We start from the raw sequence: 16,900 nt of genomic DNA on the forward strand, positions 1-16,900 counted from the left end.
TGAAAATAATGGAAGACATTTAAGGGTTAAGACAAAGCAGAAACCCACAAAACAGAGACGTTCAAAAAAAATGGCGAGTTAATTAGTGGAGACAAGAAGGCTTCTGGTACTTAGCTGCACCAGAGTTGGCTACTCTTCTTTCCTGGCAGCATTTCTAGCTTACTTGCCTTCCTAATCTGATCTTAACCTTGTTCGACACTAAGAATGGTTCTAGCAGCCTTCATCTTCCTGCTCTTGACTATTGGAGAAGGATCGTTGGAGGCTTCCCCCTTCAGAGCTTCTCTTCTTCAAACAGTCGAAGTACATTCAAAGCTCATAGGTTTACCAACAACCTTGGCATCATCCGATAAATTTTTTATAATTTTGTATACATATATATATATATGTAAATCATGTATAATAAAACTTTTAAAATTTTTTATAATTTTTTTATAAGTTTCCACTAATAAACTATGTATAATAAAACGTTTTTTTTTTAAATATAAATATTTAAAAACATTTTTCTTCATTTATAAATTTTTAACAACATTTTTCTATATTTATAAATTTTTTATAATTTTGTATACATATATATATATGTAAATCATGTATAATAAAAATTTTAAAATTTTTTATAATTTTTTATAAGTTTCCACTAATAAACTATGTATAATAAAACATTTTTTTTAAAAAAATATAAATATTTAACAACATTTTTCTTCATTTATAAATTTTTAACAACATTTTTTTATATTTATAAATTTTTAATAATTTTGTATACATATATATATATATATAAAAGGTTTAATAGTTTTTTTTAAAACGTTTATAAAACCTTTTGTAAATATATAAATGAAAACATTAAAAATAGAAATGATTTGAGAATATGTTTGATGTATTAATTTTTTTTTTTAGGGCCGAGGATGAAGCCCGCCCCGCAGCCCGTCTTCGACGTAGTTCGGTGAGCAGTTCCCGTGCATCGGGATCGTCTCATGACTCGGTTCCCGCATATATTCCCGCTCCAGCTCCCTCTGCCCCTCACGCTGCCCCTCACGCTGCTGCTCAACAGGATCCGGGGGTCATGCCGGTTCATCTATTGGTTCAACAACCAGGTCGAGAGCATCTCCCGTTTCTCCAACCCAACCCACGACGAGGCCATAGCACTTGGTTAGTATTTTTTTTATTTGTACCGTTATATTTTTTCCTTTAATTAACTTGCTAACTTGTATTTTTTTTAACAGGTTCACCAAGTCGAAAAATGGCATTAGCCGGAGCATCAACCAGATGATGTACTCCATGCTCCGTTTTGGATATCCAAAGTGGAGTGTGATCCCTAACGACGAACGAGAGTTGTGGTTTCGTCAGTTTGCAGTATAGTAACTCTTCCTTTTTTAAAAGTTTTTACATTTTTTTTAAATATATTTACTTATTAAATTGTGTTTGTTTTGTAGCAAGAGTTCAACTGGCACTCCGATCTTACGGAAACAGTCCGTAAGAAATTCAACGAGAAGGCCATGGACTCTTACACAAAGCAGATAAACGCGTGGAAGACAGTTTGGCAGAAGAACAAGAAGCCACGGTTCATCAACGGGACGGTGTGGGAGCAGTTGATAGGTCATTGGGAGAAGGAAGAAACTGCAGAGACGTCTTCTAGGAACTCCAGGAACCGGAAGAGCGATCGTGGCGGGAAAGGTATGTATGTGCACAACCTCGGCGCTTGCTCTATGTCTACTAAGGAGGATGAACTTGTAAGTTTTTTATTATTATTTATCTTTATATTTTTTAAATAAATATTTTATATATCTCTTGGCTAATAATGGCGGTTTTTTTAGATCGAAGCAAATGACGGTAATCCCGTTGATCGTCTCCAACTCATTAAGGTGGCTCACACTAACAAGACGACGGGTCAAATTCAGGACCCCGTGATCAAAGGTGTAGTTGATTTGGTGGAAGCTGAAATAGTTGCCCAATCTCAGCCTCTCTCTGATGACGGCGAATCCACGGGAGCTTCAACCAACCTGTCTCTATTGCAAATAAATGAGATGGTTGAAAAGGTAATTTTTTTTATTAATATATTTTTTTTATAATGTCGATTACTTACTTGTCCCTATTTACTTACTTTAAATATTTTTGTAGGCGGTTCCTAAAAGGAAAGGAGGCCGTTTAGTTGGGTTGGCCCGTCGTGCTTCTTCGTATCCGGCATCTTCTTCGCAAGCTCCGTATGCCGATCCCATGATTCTCGAGGAGCTACATGACAAAGATGAACGGATTGGGGCATTGGAGGAGCAGAACACCACTATCCTTTCGGAGAATGCCACTATCCGTTCGGAGAATGCCACTATCCTTGCTGAGTTGGCATCCCAGAAGAAGTTCAACACCGAGATTATGCAGAAGCTAGATCGTTTGATGTCTTCGAGTTCATCTTAGTTTATTTCGGCTTTTTAAAACTTTCGGAATGTTTTTTTTTCTATTTCGGTTTGTATGAATTTTAAACTTTATGAATGTTTTTTTCCTATTTCGGTTTTTATGAATTTAAATTTTATAATATTATTAGTTTTAAATTTCTGATTTTTTAAATTTATTAATATCGAAAAATATATAAAAATGCAAAATTAATTTTTTTTAAAAAATGGGTATATACCGACGGACAGTGGTCGTCGGAATATACCGACGGACATATATCCGTCGGAATATACCGACGGACATATATCCGTCGGAATTTACCGACGAACCCCATTTCCGTCGGAATATACCGACGAACGAGGTTCGTCGGTATATTCCGACGACCGTTGTCCGTCGGAATACACCGAGGAACACTCTACGTCGGAATTGTCCGAGAAACGTTCTCCGTCGGTACGTAGTTTTTCCGATGAACTCTGGTCTCGTGTATCCGCATCGTAATATCGTCGGAAGTTCGTCAGAATGACGTTTCTCGGTATTCGTCAGAAAGTCGTCGGAAGTTCTGACGAAATTCCGACGAATTTTTTTTTTCCGACGAAACGATACCGACGGACGGGTTCGTCGGAAATTCGTCGGAATCGGTCTATTCCGACGAATTTCCGACGATTTCCGCCATCAGAATCCCCCTGTTTTCTTGTAGTGACTTAAGGGTTAAGACAAAGCAGAAACCCACAAAACAGAGACGTTCAAAAAAAATGGCGAGTTAATTAGTGGAGACAAGAAGGCTTCTGGTACTTAGCTGCACCAGAGTTGGCTACTCTTCTTTCCTGGCAGCATTTCTAGCTTACTTGCCTTCCTAATCTGATCTTAACCTTGTTCGACACTAAGAATGGTTCTAGCAGCCTTCATCTTCCTGCTCTTGACTATTGGAGAAGGATCGTTGGAGGCTTCCCCCTTCAGAGCTTCTCTTCTTCAAACAGTCGAAGTACATTCAAAGCTCATAGGTTTACCAACAACCTTGGCATCATCCGATGAATCTGTTAACGTGGGGTTGAAGCTATGCGATGAGATGATCATCGATTCTTTGGATAGTTTGAAGGAGACGGTCCAAAGTCTTCACGGTTTTGGGGAGCTTTTGACAGATACTCAAAAAGACGAGCTACGGGGGAAATTGTCGTATGCTTTAGTCGATCACGACACTTGTTTGGATGCTTTTGAGGAGTTAGATTTCTCAACCTATCGGAGGAACGAAGACGTGATTAAGACACTGAAAGACTCGTTGAGGAAAGGGAGGCAACTAGTGAGCAAATGCTTACGTCTCTTATCCAAAGGCTTACCCAAACTAGATGAAAGGAGTTTCCCGTACTGGTTTGGTCCTGACGACCAGAAGTCTCTTCTAATGTGTCAGTGGATTCCCAATGTCACAGTGGCTAGTGATGGAACAGGAGATTTTCTAACCATCAGTGAGGCCGTGGTGAAAGTTCCCGAAAGTGGGAGCTCGAAATTCGTGATCCACGTCAAGGGAGGTTTCTACCCTGAAAACGTGATCTTGCCGCCAAAGAAGAGCAATGTGGTTATGTTTGGAGATGGGAATACGAAGACCATTGTCTCCGCTAGCTTGAATAGGCTGGACAATCCTCTGTTCACAACGTTTCAGACAGCAACTTTCTGTAAGTCTACAGCTAATTTCTGTGTTAGTTCATTTGATCCGTTAACTCCTGTTTTCGGTTTGGTTCCAAAAGCCTTAAATATGTGTTTACGTTAGGTGTTGGTTCATTATATACTCAAGTAATTGTCGTTCGGTTAGGTTTTGTTTTTAGTAATTTTTTAAGTCCTAATTTACTTTAGTGTTGGTTCACTAGGTTCCTTTTTACTCAAGTAATTGTTCGTTCTGTTAGGTTTTGATTTTAGTCATTTTAAATTCTGATATGTTAGTGTTTGGTTCGTTAGATTCCTTCTTACTCAAGTAATTGTTCGTTCTGTTAGGTTTTGATTTTTGTCATTTTAAATTCTGATACGTTAGTGTTGGTTCGTTAGATTCCTTCTTACTCAAGTAATTGTTCGTTCTGTTAGGTTTTGATTTTAGTCATTTTAAATTCTGATACGTTAGTGTTGGTTCGTTAGATTCCTTCTTACTCAAGTAATTGTCGTTCGGTTAGGTTTTGTTTTTGTAATCTTTAAGTCCTGATTTACTTTTAATGTTGGTTTACTAGATTCCTCTTACTCAAGTAATTGTCGCTCGGTTAGGTGTTTTCATTTTAAATTATTACTCTCAAGTCCTTTCTTGTGGTTTGGTTGTTACTTTTACAGCGGTTCGTGGAAGAGGTTTTGTGGCAATGGATATGAAGTTCGTCAACACCGCCGGACCGGAAAAGAACCAAGCGGTGGCTTTTCATTCCACGTCTACCTTCTCCGTCATGTACCGGTGCACCTTCGAAGGCTTCCAGGACACATTGTACGCACACGCCGGCGACCAATTCTATCGAGAATGCGATATCGTCGGAACCGTGGACTTCATCTTCGGCTATTCAGCTGCCATCTTCCAGAGCTGTAACATCCTCTCAAGAAAGCCACTTCCGAATCAAATCAATACTATTACGGCGCAGGCTGCCTCGGATCAGTTTGCCAAGTCCGGGTTTGTGATTGTTAACAGCACCATCGGTCCATACCTAGGGGAACATTTCACAACATATCTTGGAAGGCCGTGGAAGCCGTTTGCGACTGTTCTGGTTATGAAGACGTATCTCGGGGACATAGTTGAGCCTAGAGGTTGGATCGCCTGGAATAAGGAAGCACCCCCTACGACGCTGAGGTATGGAGAGTTCAAGAACTCTGGACCGGGTTCGGGTCTGGGAAGCCGTGTAAACTGGACCGGGTATGAACCCAGTATGACGGACGCAGAGGCGCAAAAGTACTCCGTTGATATCTTCATCAACCAAGATGGTTGGTTGAACAAAACTTGCATCCCTTATGACCGTTATGTATGATCGGTGTTCTAGCTCTGTTATGACTTTTATGTAATGGTTTGAAGTAATAACTAATAATGTATTGTGATCTTGAACTTTCATTGAGAATCATTCTCGGAATCCACTATAACGTGAGGTTACATTGTGATCTCGAGGGATTACACTTAGGACTTAGTTTCTTAGTTCTCTCAGCAAACACTCTTACTAGTGTTCACCGATCTCTCCTTTAACCTAAAACATAAAGCCTCTTTTATATCCAAACAACAAGAGGTACTTTAGGTTAATCTTGGTGAGCAAGCAGACTGCCTTACTCCTTCAGATCACATCTTTTGTATTTCCTATACTTCTCCCATACTCTGCATCTTCGCATGGGTTTGTCGCCAACTTGTATTTTCCTTTTTAGTCACTCTTTTAATCTTAGAGTCTCATCGATACAAGACTTCTGTCTGGTTCAGAAACTTCTAACCACTTGATACAACTCGCATTGTTGGCATTGCTTAGAGCCACCTAAACCGGAAAGCAGAGTGCATATCAAATGAGGCTAAACCTGGTTAAAAGGGATTCAGTGAGCTTATCTTTTGTTTAATTACTTTCTTTAAGATAGTTACAGTCTTACAGAGATTGTCTCAGCTTCTTGAAGTTTGTGATTGTGAAGTTGAAGTTTAAAGAAGAAAAAACTAACGAAGAGATTCTGTAAAATACTTGGTACAGGAGGTTACCGTGTTGAATTTCTCTTGCAAGTAACTATAGTCTCCTTCGGATCCCGACCTATTGGCCTTTTCATTGCCTTGCCAGAATGGTCCTGATGGATCTATGTAGTAGTACCTGTAGAAGATTGACTTGTTTAACATTGTTGTATACCAAAATTTTAACTTACATCTTACAAGCTGGTAGAAAATGATATAAGCTAGCCGAGTAAGAACTTACAGGCGCGATCCATTTTCATTATGCCCATGAATGAGAAGGGAGACTCTAAAAGGCCGAGACTGCAGAAAGTTGGATCATAAGTATGTATGTTTATGGAAGGTATAATATTTAATATAGTAGCTTAGAGATAGAGTATTGGAGACGTTACCTTGATAGCTTCAATATCATACTCAATCTGAAACAGACGGCCTTCGTGGAGTAAAGGTATCGACTCCTCAGTCATACTCCGTCCTTTGGAGACAAAAACACAAAATTTATCAATACAAACCCAAAATTCTCATTTGATCATCAGCTTCATACTCTTAAGTAACAAACAATTTAGGTTAGATGAACACTTGGGCCTTGAAATGGGCTTACACATCTTAACATAGATTGTCTAATTTTTAGAAGAGAAACAACTTTTCAGAGTCATAAGTTGTGATTAGTCGATATTTGCAAAATACAACTAGAGAGTTGACAAATTAAACGTGAGAGTTGGCATGTACGTACGTGATTGAAGGAACTCGATTGGTTTTTAAGATATGCACTTAGTAATAACTGTCACATGACTCACATCTTTTATAATTTGTGAACGTTTCTTGACTAGTATTGTATGGCATATACTTATTGGTGAATGTGAATGCAAAGGAAGGTCCCTGCATGCAACGTTATAGTGCCATAAATATAAGCTCAGTGAGAACAAGGAAGTAAAGATTAAGAAGAAGAGTTTAATTTTGGTTGTTCCCAAGGCCGTCTTGTCGAAAAAGTTCTTTCACATGATAGGAATATAAATTCAGTAGCATAAATAATATACGTTAATTTGAAATTATAATTTGCTCTGATGTTACAGAATCTGTAGTAGTATCATTCGTCTATGCATCTGAGGTCTCTATGGAATGAAATCTCTATTTTATCTTCTTCTCCTCAGCTGACGGGTAAAGCTTGGTCTTTGCTTCGAGATTTTAATCAGGTGTCCCTCCGAGAATTAGGTGTCAACGAGTCACAATGTGGACCTTCACACCAGACTATTCAGAGAAATGCTCACTGATTCATCTTTGGTAGATCTGAACTTCAGAGGCTCCTCTTTTACTTGGTGGAATAAGCAAACTTTAAGTCCTATTGCGAAGAAGCTCGATCATATATCTTGGTCAATGAAGAATGGATGGTCTTGTTTCCGTTGGCACTAGGTTTCTTTGGCCCACCTGATTTTTCTGATCATGCTTCAATGAAGATATCTCTCTGGGCAGCCAAAACAAAAGAAGCTGTTCCCGTTCTTTAACTATCTGCTGAAGAATGATAATTTCTTTCCGCTTGTGGTAGATAGATGGTTCTCCACGACTGTGGATGGTTCAGCCATGTTTCGTGTTATTAGAAAACTCAAGCTCCTTAAACCGTGTATAAGGGAATTCAGTAAACACAAATATTCAGATATTGAAGCGCGAGTTTCAGAGGCCCATGCGTCTATGTTTATTGCGCAGGAAAGAACACTTCAGAATCCTTCTCAGCTTAATGCTGAAACTGAAATTGTTTGTCAGAAAAAATGGAGTGTTCTCGCTGAGGCAGAAGAGGTTTTCTTTTACCAGAGATCAAGGGTTACATGGCTGGATGTGGGTGATCACACCACTCCTTATTTCCACAGAATGGCTAGCTCGAGACAGACAATAAACCATATTCATTTTCTTGAAGACTCTCAAGGCAACCAAATTCAATCTCAGCATCTTATTGAAGATCACTGTGTCGAGTACTTCACCAACCTTCTAACGCCTAAGCTTACTCAAACTATGTTTGATCAGGAGGACATCACTACGCTTCTGAACTTCTCTTGCTCTGAAGATCACGCTCTGAGCTTACTGCTCCTTTTTCCAATGAGGTAATTAGGACAGTTTGCTTTTCTCTCCCAAGGAACAAAGCAAGCGGCCCTGACGGTTTCTCTGCAGAATTCTTCATCTCTACTTGGAGTATAATAGGAGAAGTTGTAGCAGCTGTAAATGAATTCTTTACATCTGGAAAACTGCTCTCACAGCTTAACGCCACGAACCTGGTCCTTATCCCTAAAGTCCCAAATGCAGCAAGAATGTCAGACTTCCGCCTTATCTCACGCCTCAACACAATTTATAAGGTAATTTCAAAGCTCCTAGCGGACAGATTGAAAAAGATTCTTGATCTTGTCATATCACATTCTCAGTCTGCTTTCCTGCATGGGTGTATCTTATTTGAAAACGTCTTTCTCGAAACGGAAATTGTTCATGGTTATAACAAACATAATGTGGAAAGGAATACAATGCTTAAGGTTGATCTACTCAAGGATTTTGATTCGGTACGCTGGGACTTCGTCATTGCAGCACTTAAAGCCATAAACATCCCACCGGTGTTCATAAGCAAGATAAACCAGTGCATATCAACTCCATCTTTCTCCATACTCGTGAGTGGATAGAGCTGCGGTTATTTCAAAAGCATCCGAGGGCTCCGGCAGGGGGATCCTCTTTCACCTACTTATTTGTATTGGTAATGGATTTGTTCTCAAGGGTGCTTGCTTCTCGGTTTGATTCTGGATATATCTGTTATCATTCCAATACCGAAGACCTAAAGATATCTCATCTTATGTTCGCGGACGATGTGATGATTTTCTTCGACGGAGGAAGTTCTTCTTTGCATGGAATAAATGAGACATTAGAGAATTTTGTTGGATGGTCAGGGCTGAGTATGAACAGAGACAAAACACAATTATTCCATGCTGGTTTGAGCCAAGAGGAAACTACTGCCTTACAATATTATGGTTTCCCGATTGGCTCCCTACCAATCAGATACTTGGGTTTGCCTCTAATGAGTCGGAAGCTGAAGATAGGAGAGTACGCCCCTCTGCTAGACAAGCTAATTGCTCGTTTCAATGCTTGGTCAACCAAGTCACTGACTTTTGTTGGGTGTACACTACTAATTTCCACCGTGATCAATGGGGACGGTGAAGTTCTGGACATCAATTTTTATGCTTCTTAAGGGGTGCATCAGGCGCATTGAATCTTTGTGCTCCAGATTCCTTTGGTCCGGAAATATTGAAAACAAGGGACATGATAAAGTTTCTTGGAAATCAGTTTGGCTCCCTAGACAAGAAGGAGGATTGGGGTTAAGAAGCTTTGCTGTTTGGAACATGACTCTCTTGATGCGATTGATCTGGCTACTATCTACTAGATAACTTAGGAATTATACGAATTAAGTTTAGATAAGGCTTTCTCATGTTTATCCTATTTCCTATTGGCTTTTATGATTTCCTATTGTAGTATTGCTTAACTTGGTATATAAACCAAGCTTATTCATCAATAAAACTTAACTTACTTTTGATATCAAACTACAATTTGTCATGGTATCAGAGCAAGAACAAAACTAAAATATCCAAAATTCTTATTCTTGGTGTTGATCTTTGCAAAATCGCAAGAACACCACCTTATTCTCGGCTTCTTATTTCTCGATTTGAAAAAGAAGATTTCATTCATGGCATAAACAATGTCGATAACTACGACCGGCGAGTTGAAGTATAAAACCATCTCACCGTATGACCTATCATCTAATGAGAACCCTAGAGCTGTTATATCTCAACCGCTTTTCAATGGGTTAAACTATGATGAATGGGCAATCAACTTTCGTATGGCCATAAGCTCGTGAAAGAAATATGGATTCCTCGACGGCAGTCTACCAAAACCGGCAGCCGATTCATCCTACCTTGAAGATTGGATAGCAAACAATCATTCTTACCCTTTTGTCAAATTACTTGTTCTGAAGCCAAACAGAATAACATGAACACTCTTGGAACTGGAGATGTTTACTGCAACTGCGAAATCTAGGTTCACGCTTCTTGTCGTGCACCTTGGGAAATGGACAACAAGCTAGTTTCTGGTATGATAAATGGGCACCTCTTGGGCCCCTTGTCGAAGCTATAGGCAATGACAGACCGAGAAGGCTACGTATCCCTGCAAATGCCGTTGTTGCTGCAACATGCAACGAAGCTGGCTGGATCCTGCCATCCCCTTGATCTGATCAGGATTTATCTCTTCATGCGTTTCTCACAACGATCTCAATACCTCTTTCAGATCAGGGCTGAGACACATTTGAATGGTTAACAAATGGTTCTCATGGCACTTTCTCTTCAGCAAACACTTGGGAGATCCTTCGACCTCGTGATGAGGAAAAACCTTGGTCTAAGCTTATCTGGTTCAAAAGAGCTACACCAAAGCATGCTTTTAACATGTGGGTTGCAAATTTGAACAAACTGCTTACTAGACAACGACCCTCAGCATGGGGAATGCAGATATCTCATCTATGCTGCATCTGTTTATCAGGTATTCCATAGAGTTGGGAGGGGCCAGTTTTTCGACTGGCATCACCTTCTAAGTTGGTTAAAAGAATCCCCCTCAACATCTACCAGACTATTGAAAATGCTTTCTGCTCAAGCAGTTGTCTACAACGTCTGGAAACAGAGAAACAATGTTCTTCACAACCAAATTTTGTGCCTTGGTATTCTTCGTCTTAAACACTGAATAAGAGCTTTCTCTCTCTAAAACACTGTTCCAAATCCCTAGCTTTCAAAATGACCGCGTTCTCTGTAATTTTCCGGCGTCATTCGCGGCGCCGGCTATCATCCATCGGTGCTCTAACAAGATCCAACCCGATGGGGAAGAGAAAAGGTCCCAAAAAGGCTTCTCCTCCAAAAAAACCATTAGGTGTGCAAGTCACAGAATCTAAAGTCTCAGACTCAAGTTCTTCTAAAGATTCTCAAAACTCAAAGGAGGCTTCTGCCTCTTTCACTATGGCTTATGTGAGTTCACTCCAGAACCCGATTTCAGAACCAGCGGCTGGATCTGAAAACACAAATATTGTGGCCGCATCTCCAATGTCCACAGAATCCTCTAGCGATTCTCAGACCCCAAAGGAAGACGCGCCACCACTCATCACGGCTTCTGCGAGCAAGCTCCAGGACCCGCCTTCAGAACCCACGACAGGATCTGGAAAAAACAACACTGTGGATGCAGTGAACTCTGAGAAGGTCATTCTGATGACTAACCCAGAAGAGTTTCAAACTTGTGATGGAAAGGAGGAAGGTGAGATCTCTCCCGATAGATCCAAAAGCGTTCCAGAATCTCAAGTCGCTACGCCTGATAAAACAGGTGATGTTGTGCCTCAACCGGCGAACAATACAAACAACCAAACCTCGGGTAAGAAAGATCAGTGGACTGGTTTATTCAAAGGGACCACGAAGAAACTTCAGAAGCGGGGAGAAAGTTTCATGCTTCCATCTGGAGAGTCTTGTGTTACTATACCAAACTCTGTCATTGAAAAAAACAGAAAATCTTGGGATAGTTTCATCATTGGCCAGTTTTACTCTGATCCACCTTCACAGGGTACCATTCAGAAGATAGTAAATGGCATCTGGAGCAAACAATTTAGAGACATCACAGTCTCTAAAATGGAAGGGTTCGCATTCCTTCTCAGGATCCCGAATGCATCTACATGCGCTTATGTTCTAAAGCAGTGTCTCTGGCAGATAGAAGGTCAGACAATGTTTGTAGCAAAGTGGGAGCCTGGTGTCGTTCCTACAAAGCCAGAATTGACTTCCGCCCCCATTTGGTTAGAGTTAAGAGATGTTCCTCTACAATTCTTTAATGAGGAGGCCCTTGAACACATCGCAAGTCAAGTGGGTGATCCAAAGTTCCTTCACCCCCAAACTGCAAACAAATCAAACCTGGAAGTGGCGAAGGTTTTTACTATCATTGATCCTAGAGTGCCACTGCCAGAAGCTGTCAATGCGAGATTTGAATCAGGCGAGATTAGGCGTACACGAGTGTCAAGCCCATGGATGCCACCTGTGTGCTCTTTCTGCAAAGAAGTTGGCCATCCCAAAAAGCGCTGCGAGAAAGCTCCCATCACTTGTAAGATCTGCAAGTCGACGGGTCACTTACAAGCTGACTGTACACGCGCAAAAGGCAAAACAGAGGCAAAGCACACTGATGACAATGCGCCTCCAAAGTCTCCCATTCATGCTCGGAAACCTCCTTATGCGGCAACTCAAAGAAATCCTCCCCACTTATCTTTAAAGAAGTCTAAAGCCACCTTTTCAAAGATGGAACTGGGCGGAACTAGCCTCCCTGCAGGAATTCGCGCCAGTGCTTCAAAAGGCGCTCATCCTCCTGATCTAGGGAGTCCAGAAACCTCACCAGCAGAGTCAGATTCTTTGGACATAGACTCTCCCCAGTCGCTGCTTAGTGCAGATTCGGGCTTTCAGGAATTTATTTCTCGGCGTCAGAAGAAGAAGGATAGGGGCAAGGGCCCCAAAAACAAGTAATTTTTATGTATACAGACTTTTTTGGCTGGAATGTACGTGGCTTTAATATGGTCAGCCACCGTACTGGTTTTAAAAAAATGGTTCAAGCAGCATATACCATCTTTTGGATGTCTCTTGGAGACTCATGTACAGCGAAATAAGCAAAATAAGTTTGTTAACTCTCTTTTTCCCGGTTGGGGTTATGAAGCCAATTATGAATTCTCTGACCTTGGAAAGATTTGGATCCTCTGGCATCCCTCTATTCAAGTCACAATTATTCACAAATCTCTTCAGATGGTGACATGCCTCCTCAACCTTCCGGATTTTATAACTCTAATTATTGTTACATGTGTCTACGCCTCTACAGATGAAGCTATCAGGACAACTCTTTGGTCGGATATCGTTGATATCTCAAACTCCTCAGCCACTGATGGAAAAGCTTGGATGCTAATTGGTGATTTCAACCAAATTCTAAAACCTGAAGAACACTCTCGCCCTCCTACTTTGAATGTGGATAGGAAGACTAGGGAGTTCCAGGAGTGCCTAGCCTATGCATCTCTCTCTGATCTCAGCTTCACTGGACCAACTTTTTCCTGGTGGAACAATCAAAAATCAAACCCCATTGGGAAAAAGCTGGACCGTATTTTGGTAAATGATCAGTGGCTTGTACAGTTTCCTTCATCCTTGGGCATCTTTGGTCCTGTGGAATTCTCTGATCACGCCTCCATGTCTGTGATCCTCAAGACCCCTCAGCTGAAGCACCGTATGCCTTTCAGATTCTATAACTTCTTGCTCCTGGACGAAGAATTTCTGCCTATGGTCGCATGGTTCTGGTTTTCTACCAACGTTGTTGGGTCAGACATGCTGAGAGTCTCAAAGAAGCTTAAGACTCTAAAGAACCCTATCAGATCTTTCAACAAAGATAACTACTCAAACCTTGAGAAGCGTACAGAGGAAGCAAGGTCTGATCTTGGCAAAATCCAACTTGATCTTCTAAACTCTCCAACAGTTACCTTAGCTTCCCTGGAAGCTGAAGCTCAACGAAAACTAGGGATTCTTATTAAAGCAGAGCAAGTGTTTCTCTTCCATAGAACAAATATTTCTTGGTTGCGGGATGGTGACTGTGGCTCTCATTACTTTCACAAGGTTATGGCTACACGTCACTCGCAAAACCATATTCATATCTTATTTGGCTCCTCTGGTGAACGGTTTGAGACTCGACAAGCGATCCATGATCACTGTCTCTCTCACTTCTCAGAGTTTCTCGGTATCCCTGGCTCTCCGCCATTGTTTGATCCCCAAGATTTATTTGTTCTGCTCGACTTCCAATGCTCTGAATCTCATAAACTCAGGCTTCAGGAAGAGTTTACGACTGAGGACATCAAAGAGGCTTTCTTCAGCCTACCTAGAAATAAATCTTGCGGACCAGATGGCTACTCTTCTGAATTTTTCATAGGATGTTGGGCAATAATTGGACCGGAGGTTGTCTCAGCGGTAAAAGAGTTCTTCAGGGAAGGGAAGTTATTGAAGCAGTGGAACTCTACAACGCTGGTGCTTATCCCAAAGATCAGGAACGCCTCAAAGATAGGAGACTTTAGGCCGATATCCTGCCTCAATACACTTTACAAGGTTATTTCTCGGCTTCTTACTAGTCGTCTGAAGGAGGCATTACAGCAGGTTATCTCTCACGCGCAATCAGCATTTATGCCGGGTAGGCTCCTAGCAAAAAATGTCCTGCTAGCAACAGAACTTGTTCAAGGGTACAAAAAATCCAATATCTCTCCTCGTGCTATGCTCAAAGTCGATCTTCGCAAAGCTTTCGACACTGTAAGATGGGACTTTGTCATTGCCACACTCCAAGCTCTGGGCATGCCGGCAAAATTTGTAAACTGGATCTCAGAGTGCATCACAACAGCATCTTTCACAATTTGCATAAATGGAGAGTCCGGTGGTTATTTCAAAAGCAGGAGAGGATTGAGACAGGGAGACCCACTCTCCCTTATCTCTTTGTCTTGGCCATGGAAGTGTTCTCTAGACTACTCAAATCTAGATATGATTCTGGCTACATCAGGTACCACCCCAATGCCGAACCAATAGACATCTCTCACCTGATGTTTGCAGACGATGTGATGGTCTTTTACGATGGCAGTAGCTCCTCACTTCATGGTATCTCAGAAACTCTTGATGACTTTGCTAGTTGGTCTGGTCTTGAAATAAATCAGAGCAAGTCAGAGCTCTTCACTGCGGGGTTAGATCAGCAGGAAGCAAATACTACTATGAGATATGGTTTTCCTATGGGCTCCCTCCCAATCCGCTATTTAGGACTTCCATTAATGCACAGAAAGCTGAAAGTGTCGGAATATTCGTTGCTTCTTGATAAAATCTCGGGATCCTTCAATGCTTAGTCAGCAAGAAACCTCTCTTTTGCAGGAAGACTGGTTCTTATCAAGTCAGTTATCTCTGACATTGTTGTCTTTTGGATAACAACATTCATCCTTCCTAAAGGCTGTATTAAAAAGATAGAGTCTCTCTGCTCCAAATATCTCTGGTCTAGTCAGATTGAGGGCCCGGCCTTCGCCAAAGTATCATGGGCAACTTGTTGTCTTCCCAAAAGAGAGGGTGGACTGGGTCTGCGTCGTTTCGAGACCTGGAACAAAACTCTATGCCTCCGACTGATCTGGCTTCTGTTTGCGGAGGGGGGTTCTTTGTGGGTGGCTTGGCACAAGCACCATCATCTTAGTCGCTCAAACTTTTGGTCTTTGGATGAACATGGTCAAGACTCCTGGCAATGGAAGTCTCTGTTGAAACTAAGACCCCTTGCTCGTCCTTTTATCATCTGCACCATACGAAATGGAGCCACCGCCAGTTTCTGGGTCAATCAGTGGACTCCGTTAGGACTGTTAATAGACACCATTGGAGTAAATGGACCTCGCGCTTTGAGAGTTCCTCTACATGCTACTGTCTCAGAAGCAACCCGAGATGGACTATGGCTTCTGCCAGCTCCTAGATCGGACGTGGTGGTTTCACTACACGCTTAACTGACCACAATGAATGTTCCTTCTCATGACCAAGGATCGGATCTCTATTCTTGGACAATAGAAGGACTGAAACTTCAACATTTCTCCTCCTCCAAAACTTGGAGTGTAATAAGAGAAAGGCAACCTGCCCATCCATGGTTTCAGGCGGTTTGGTTTAAAGGGCACACTCCTAAGCATGCCTTCAACATGTGGGTCGCTGTTCAGGACAGATTACCAATTCGTACCAGACTAGTGTCTTGGGGAATGCTAATTCCAACCTCTTGCTGCTTATGCTCGGTCTCAGATGAAACAAGAGATCATCTCTTTGTAGACTGTCCTTATATCAAGATTCTATGGGGCTTGATGCTTAGAAAACTCTCTGGATCATTGATCTCTTTCACTTCTTGGACGCAGTTACTTGGTTGGTCCTCCTCGGACTCCACAACCTCACCGCGAACTCTAAGAAGCATCGCTGTCCAAGCCACCATATACCACACTTGGACTGAAAGAAACAACAGGGTCTACAGGAGTCAGACGCTATCCGCCTCTGATCTTTTCCGGCTCGTTGACAGAACGATAAGAAACACAATCTCTGCTCGTAAGACCAGAAAGGAATTCAAGAACCTCATGGTCCTTTGGTTGATATAGCCAAGTGCCTTTGTTTTTCTCTCTATTTTTGCTAGCATGTTTTTTCTCTGTTTTTGCCTTGCTAGCAAAGTCTAGTTTATAAACTCTTTTGTAAACTTTATTCATATATATGATATTCACAGTTAAACAAAAAAAAAAAATTTGTGCCTTCGCAAGTTATTTTTAAAGAAGTCGACAGAACCTAAAACAATAAACGCTCGGAGGAGCAGAAGAAGATTCCAAAATCTGATGGCTAAATGGCTGATTTAATATCAGTTCAATTACCCATGCCTTGTGATTTTAATGATTTTCTTGTTTTTTTATTTCTTTTTTCGCCAAGAAATCATTTATATAGGATGCAACATTGTAACTTTTTCCACTTCATTTACGATATTAACATTCCTAGCAAAAAAAATTATAATTGCTAATCTTGGTTGTGTTTCAAAAAAAAATTGTTAATTTTGGTAATCATAATATAATATTCCTTCCATTTCGATTTAATTATCGTTGCAGAGAAATTTTTTTGTTTCAAATACGTGTCGTTTTAGAATTTCAATACAAAATTTATTAATAAGATTATCCACTTTATTTATCTATTGGTTCAAATATGATTAGATATATAGTTAATTGTGTTTTTGTTTTGAAAATATATAAAATTATATGTTTTTTTAATATGTGTATATGAACTTGGAACG

General features: G+C 40.8%; 2 protein-coding genes across 2 annotated transcripts; both read left to right on the forward strand.

Moving 5' to 3' along the window:
- Positions 1 to 3,268: 3,268 nt before the first annotated feature.
- On the forward strand, positions 3,269 to 5,366 carry LOC111212731 (pectinesterase-like). Its single transcript, XM_022714313.1, has 3 exons — positions 3,269 to 4,049; positions 4,593 to 4,607; positions 4,690 to 5,366. The coding sequence occupies exons 1-3, from the start codon at positions 3,269 to 3,271 to the stop codon at positions 5,364 to 5,366; spliced, it is 1,473 nt and encodes a 490-aa protein (XP_022570034.1).
- A 10,242-nt stretch (positions 5,367 to 15,608) lies between these two features.
- LOC106374148 lies at positions 15,609 to 16,226 on the forward strand. Its single transcript, XM_013814239.1, has one exon. It carries the CDS (start codon positions 15,609 to 15,611, stop codon positions 16,224 to 16,226), a length of 618 nt encoding a protein of 205 aa, XP_013669693.1.
- The last annotated feature ends 674 nt before the right edge of the window (positions 16,227 to 16,900 follow it).

The sequence above is a fragment of the Brassica napus genome, chromosome C1, assembly GCF_020379485.1.
Source record: "Brassica napus cultivar Da-Ae chromosome C1, Da-Ae, whole genome shotgun sequence".
Lineage (NCBI taxonomy): Eukaryota > Viridiplantae > Streptophyta > Magnoliopsida > Brassicales > Brassicaceae > Brassica > Brassica napus.

What these genes read in the sequence shown, in the direction of transcription:
- LOC111212731 (XM_022714313.1), top strand. Translation starts at nt 3,269, where the DNA reads ATGGTTCTAGCAGCCTTCATCTTCCTGCTCTTGACTATTGGAGAAGGA.
- LOC106374148 (XM_013814239.1), top strand. Translation starts at nt 15,609, where the DNA reads ATGAATGTTCCTTCTCATGACCAAGGATCGGATCTCTATTCTTGGACA.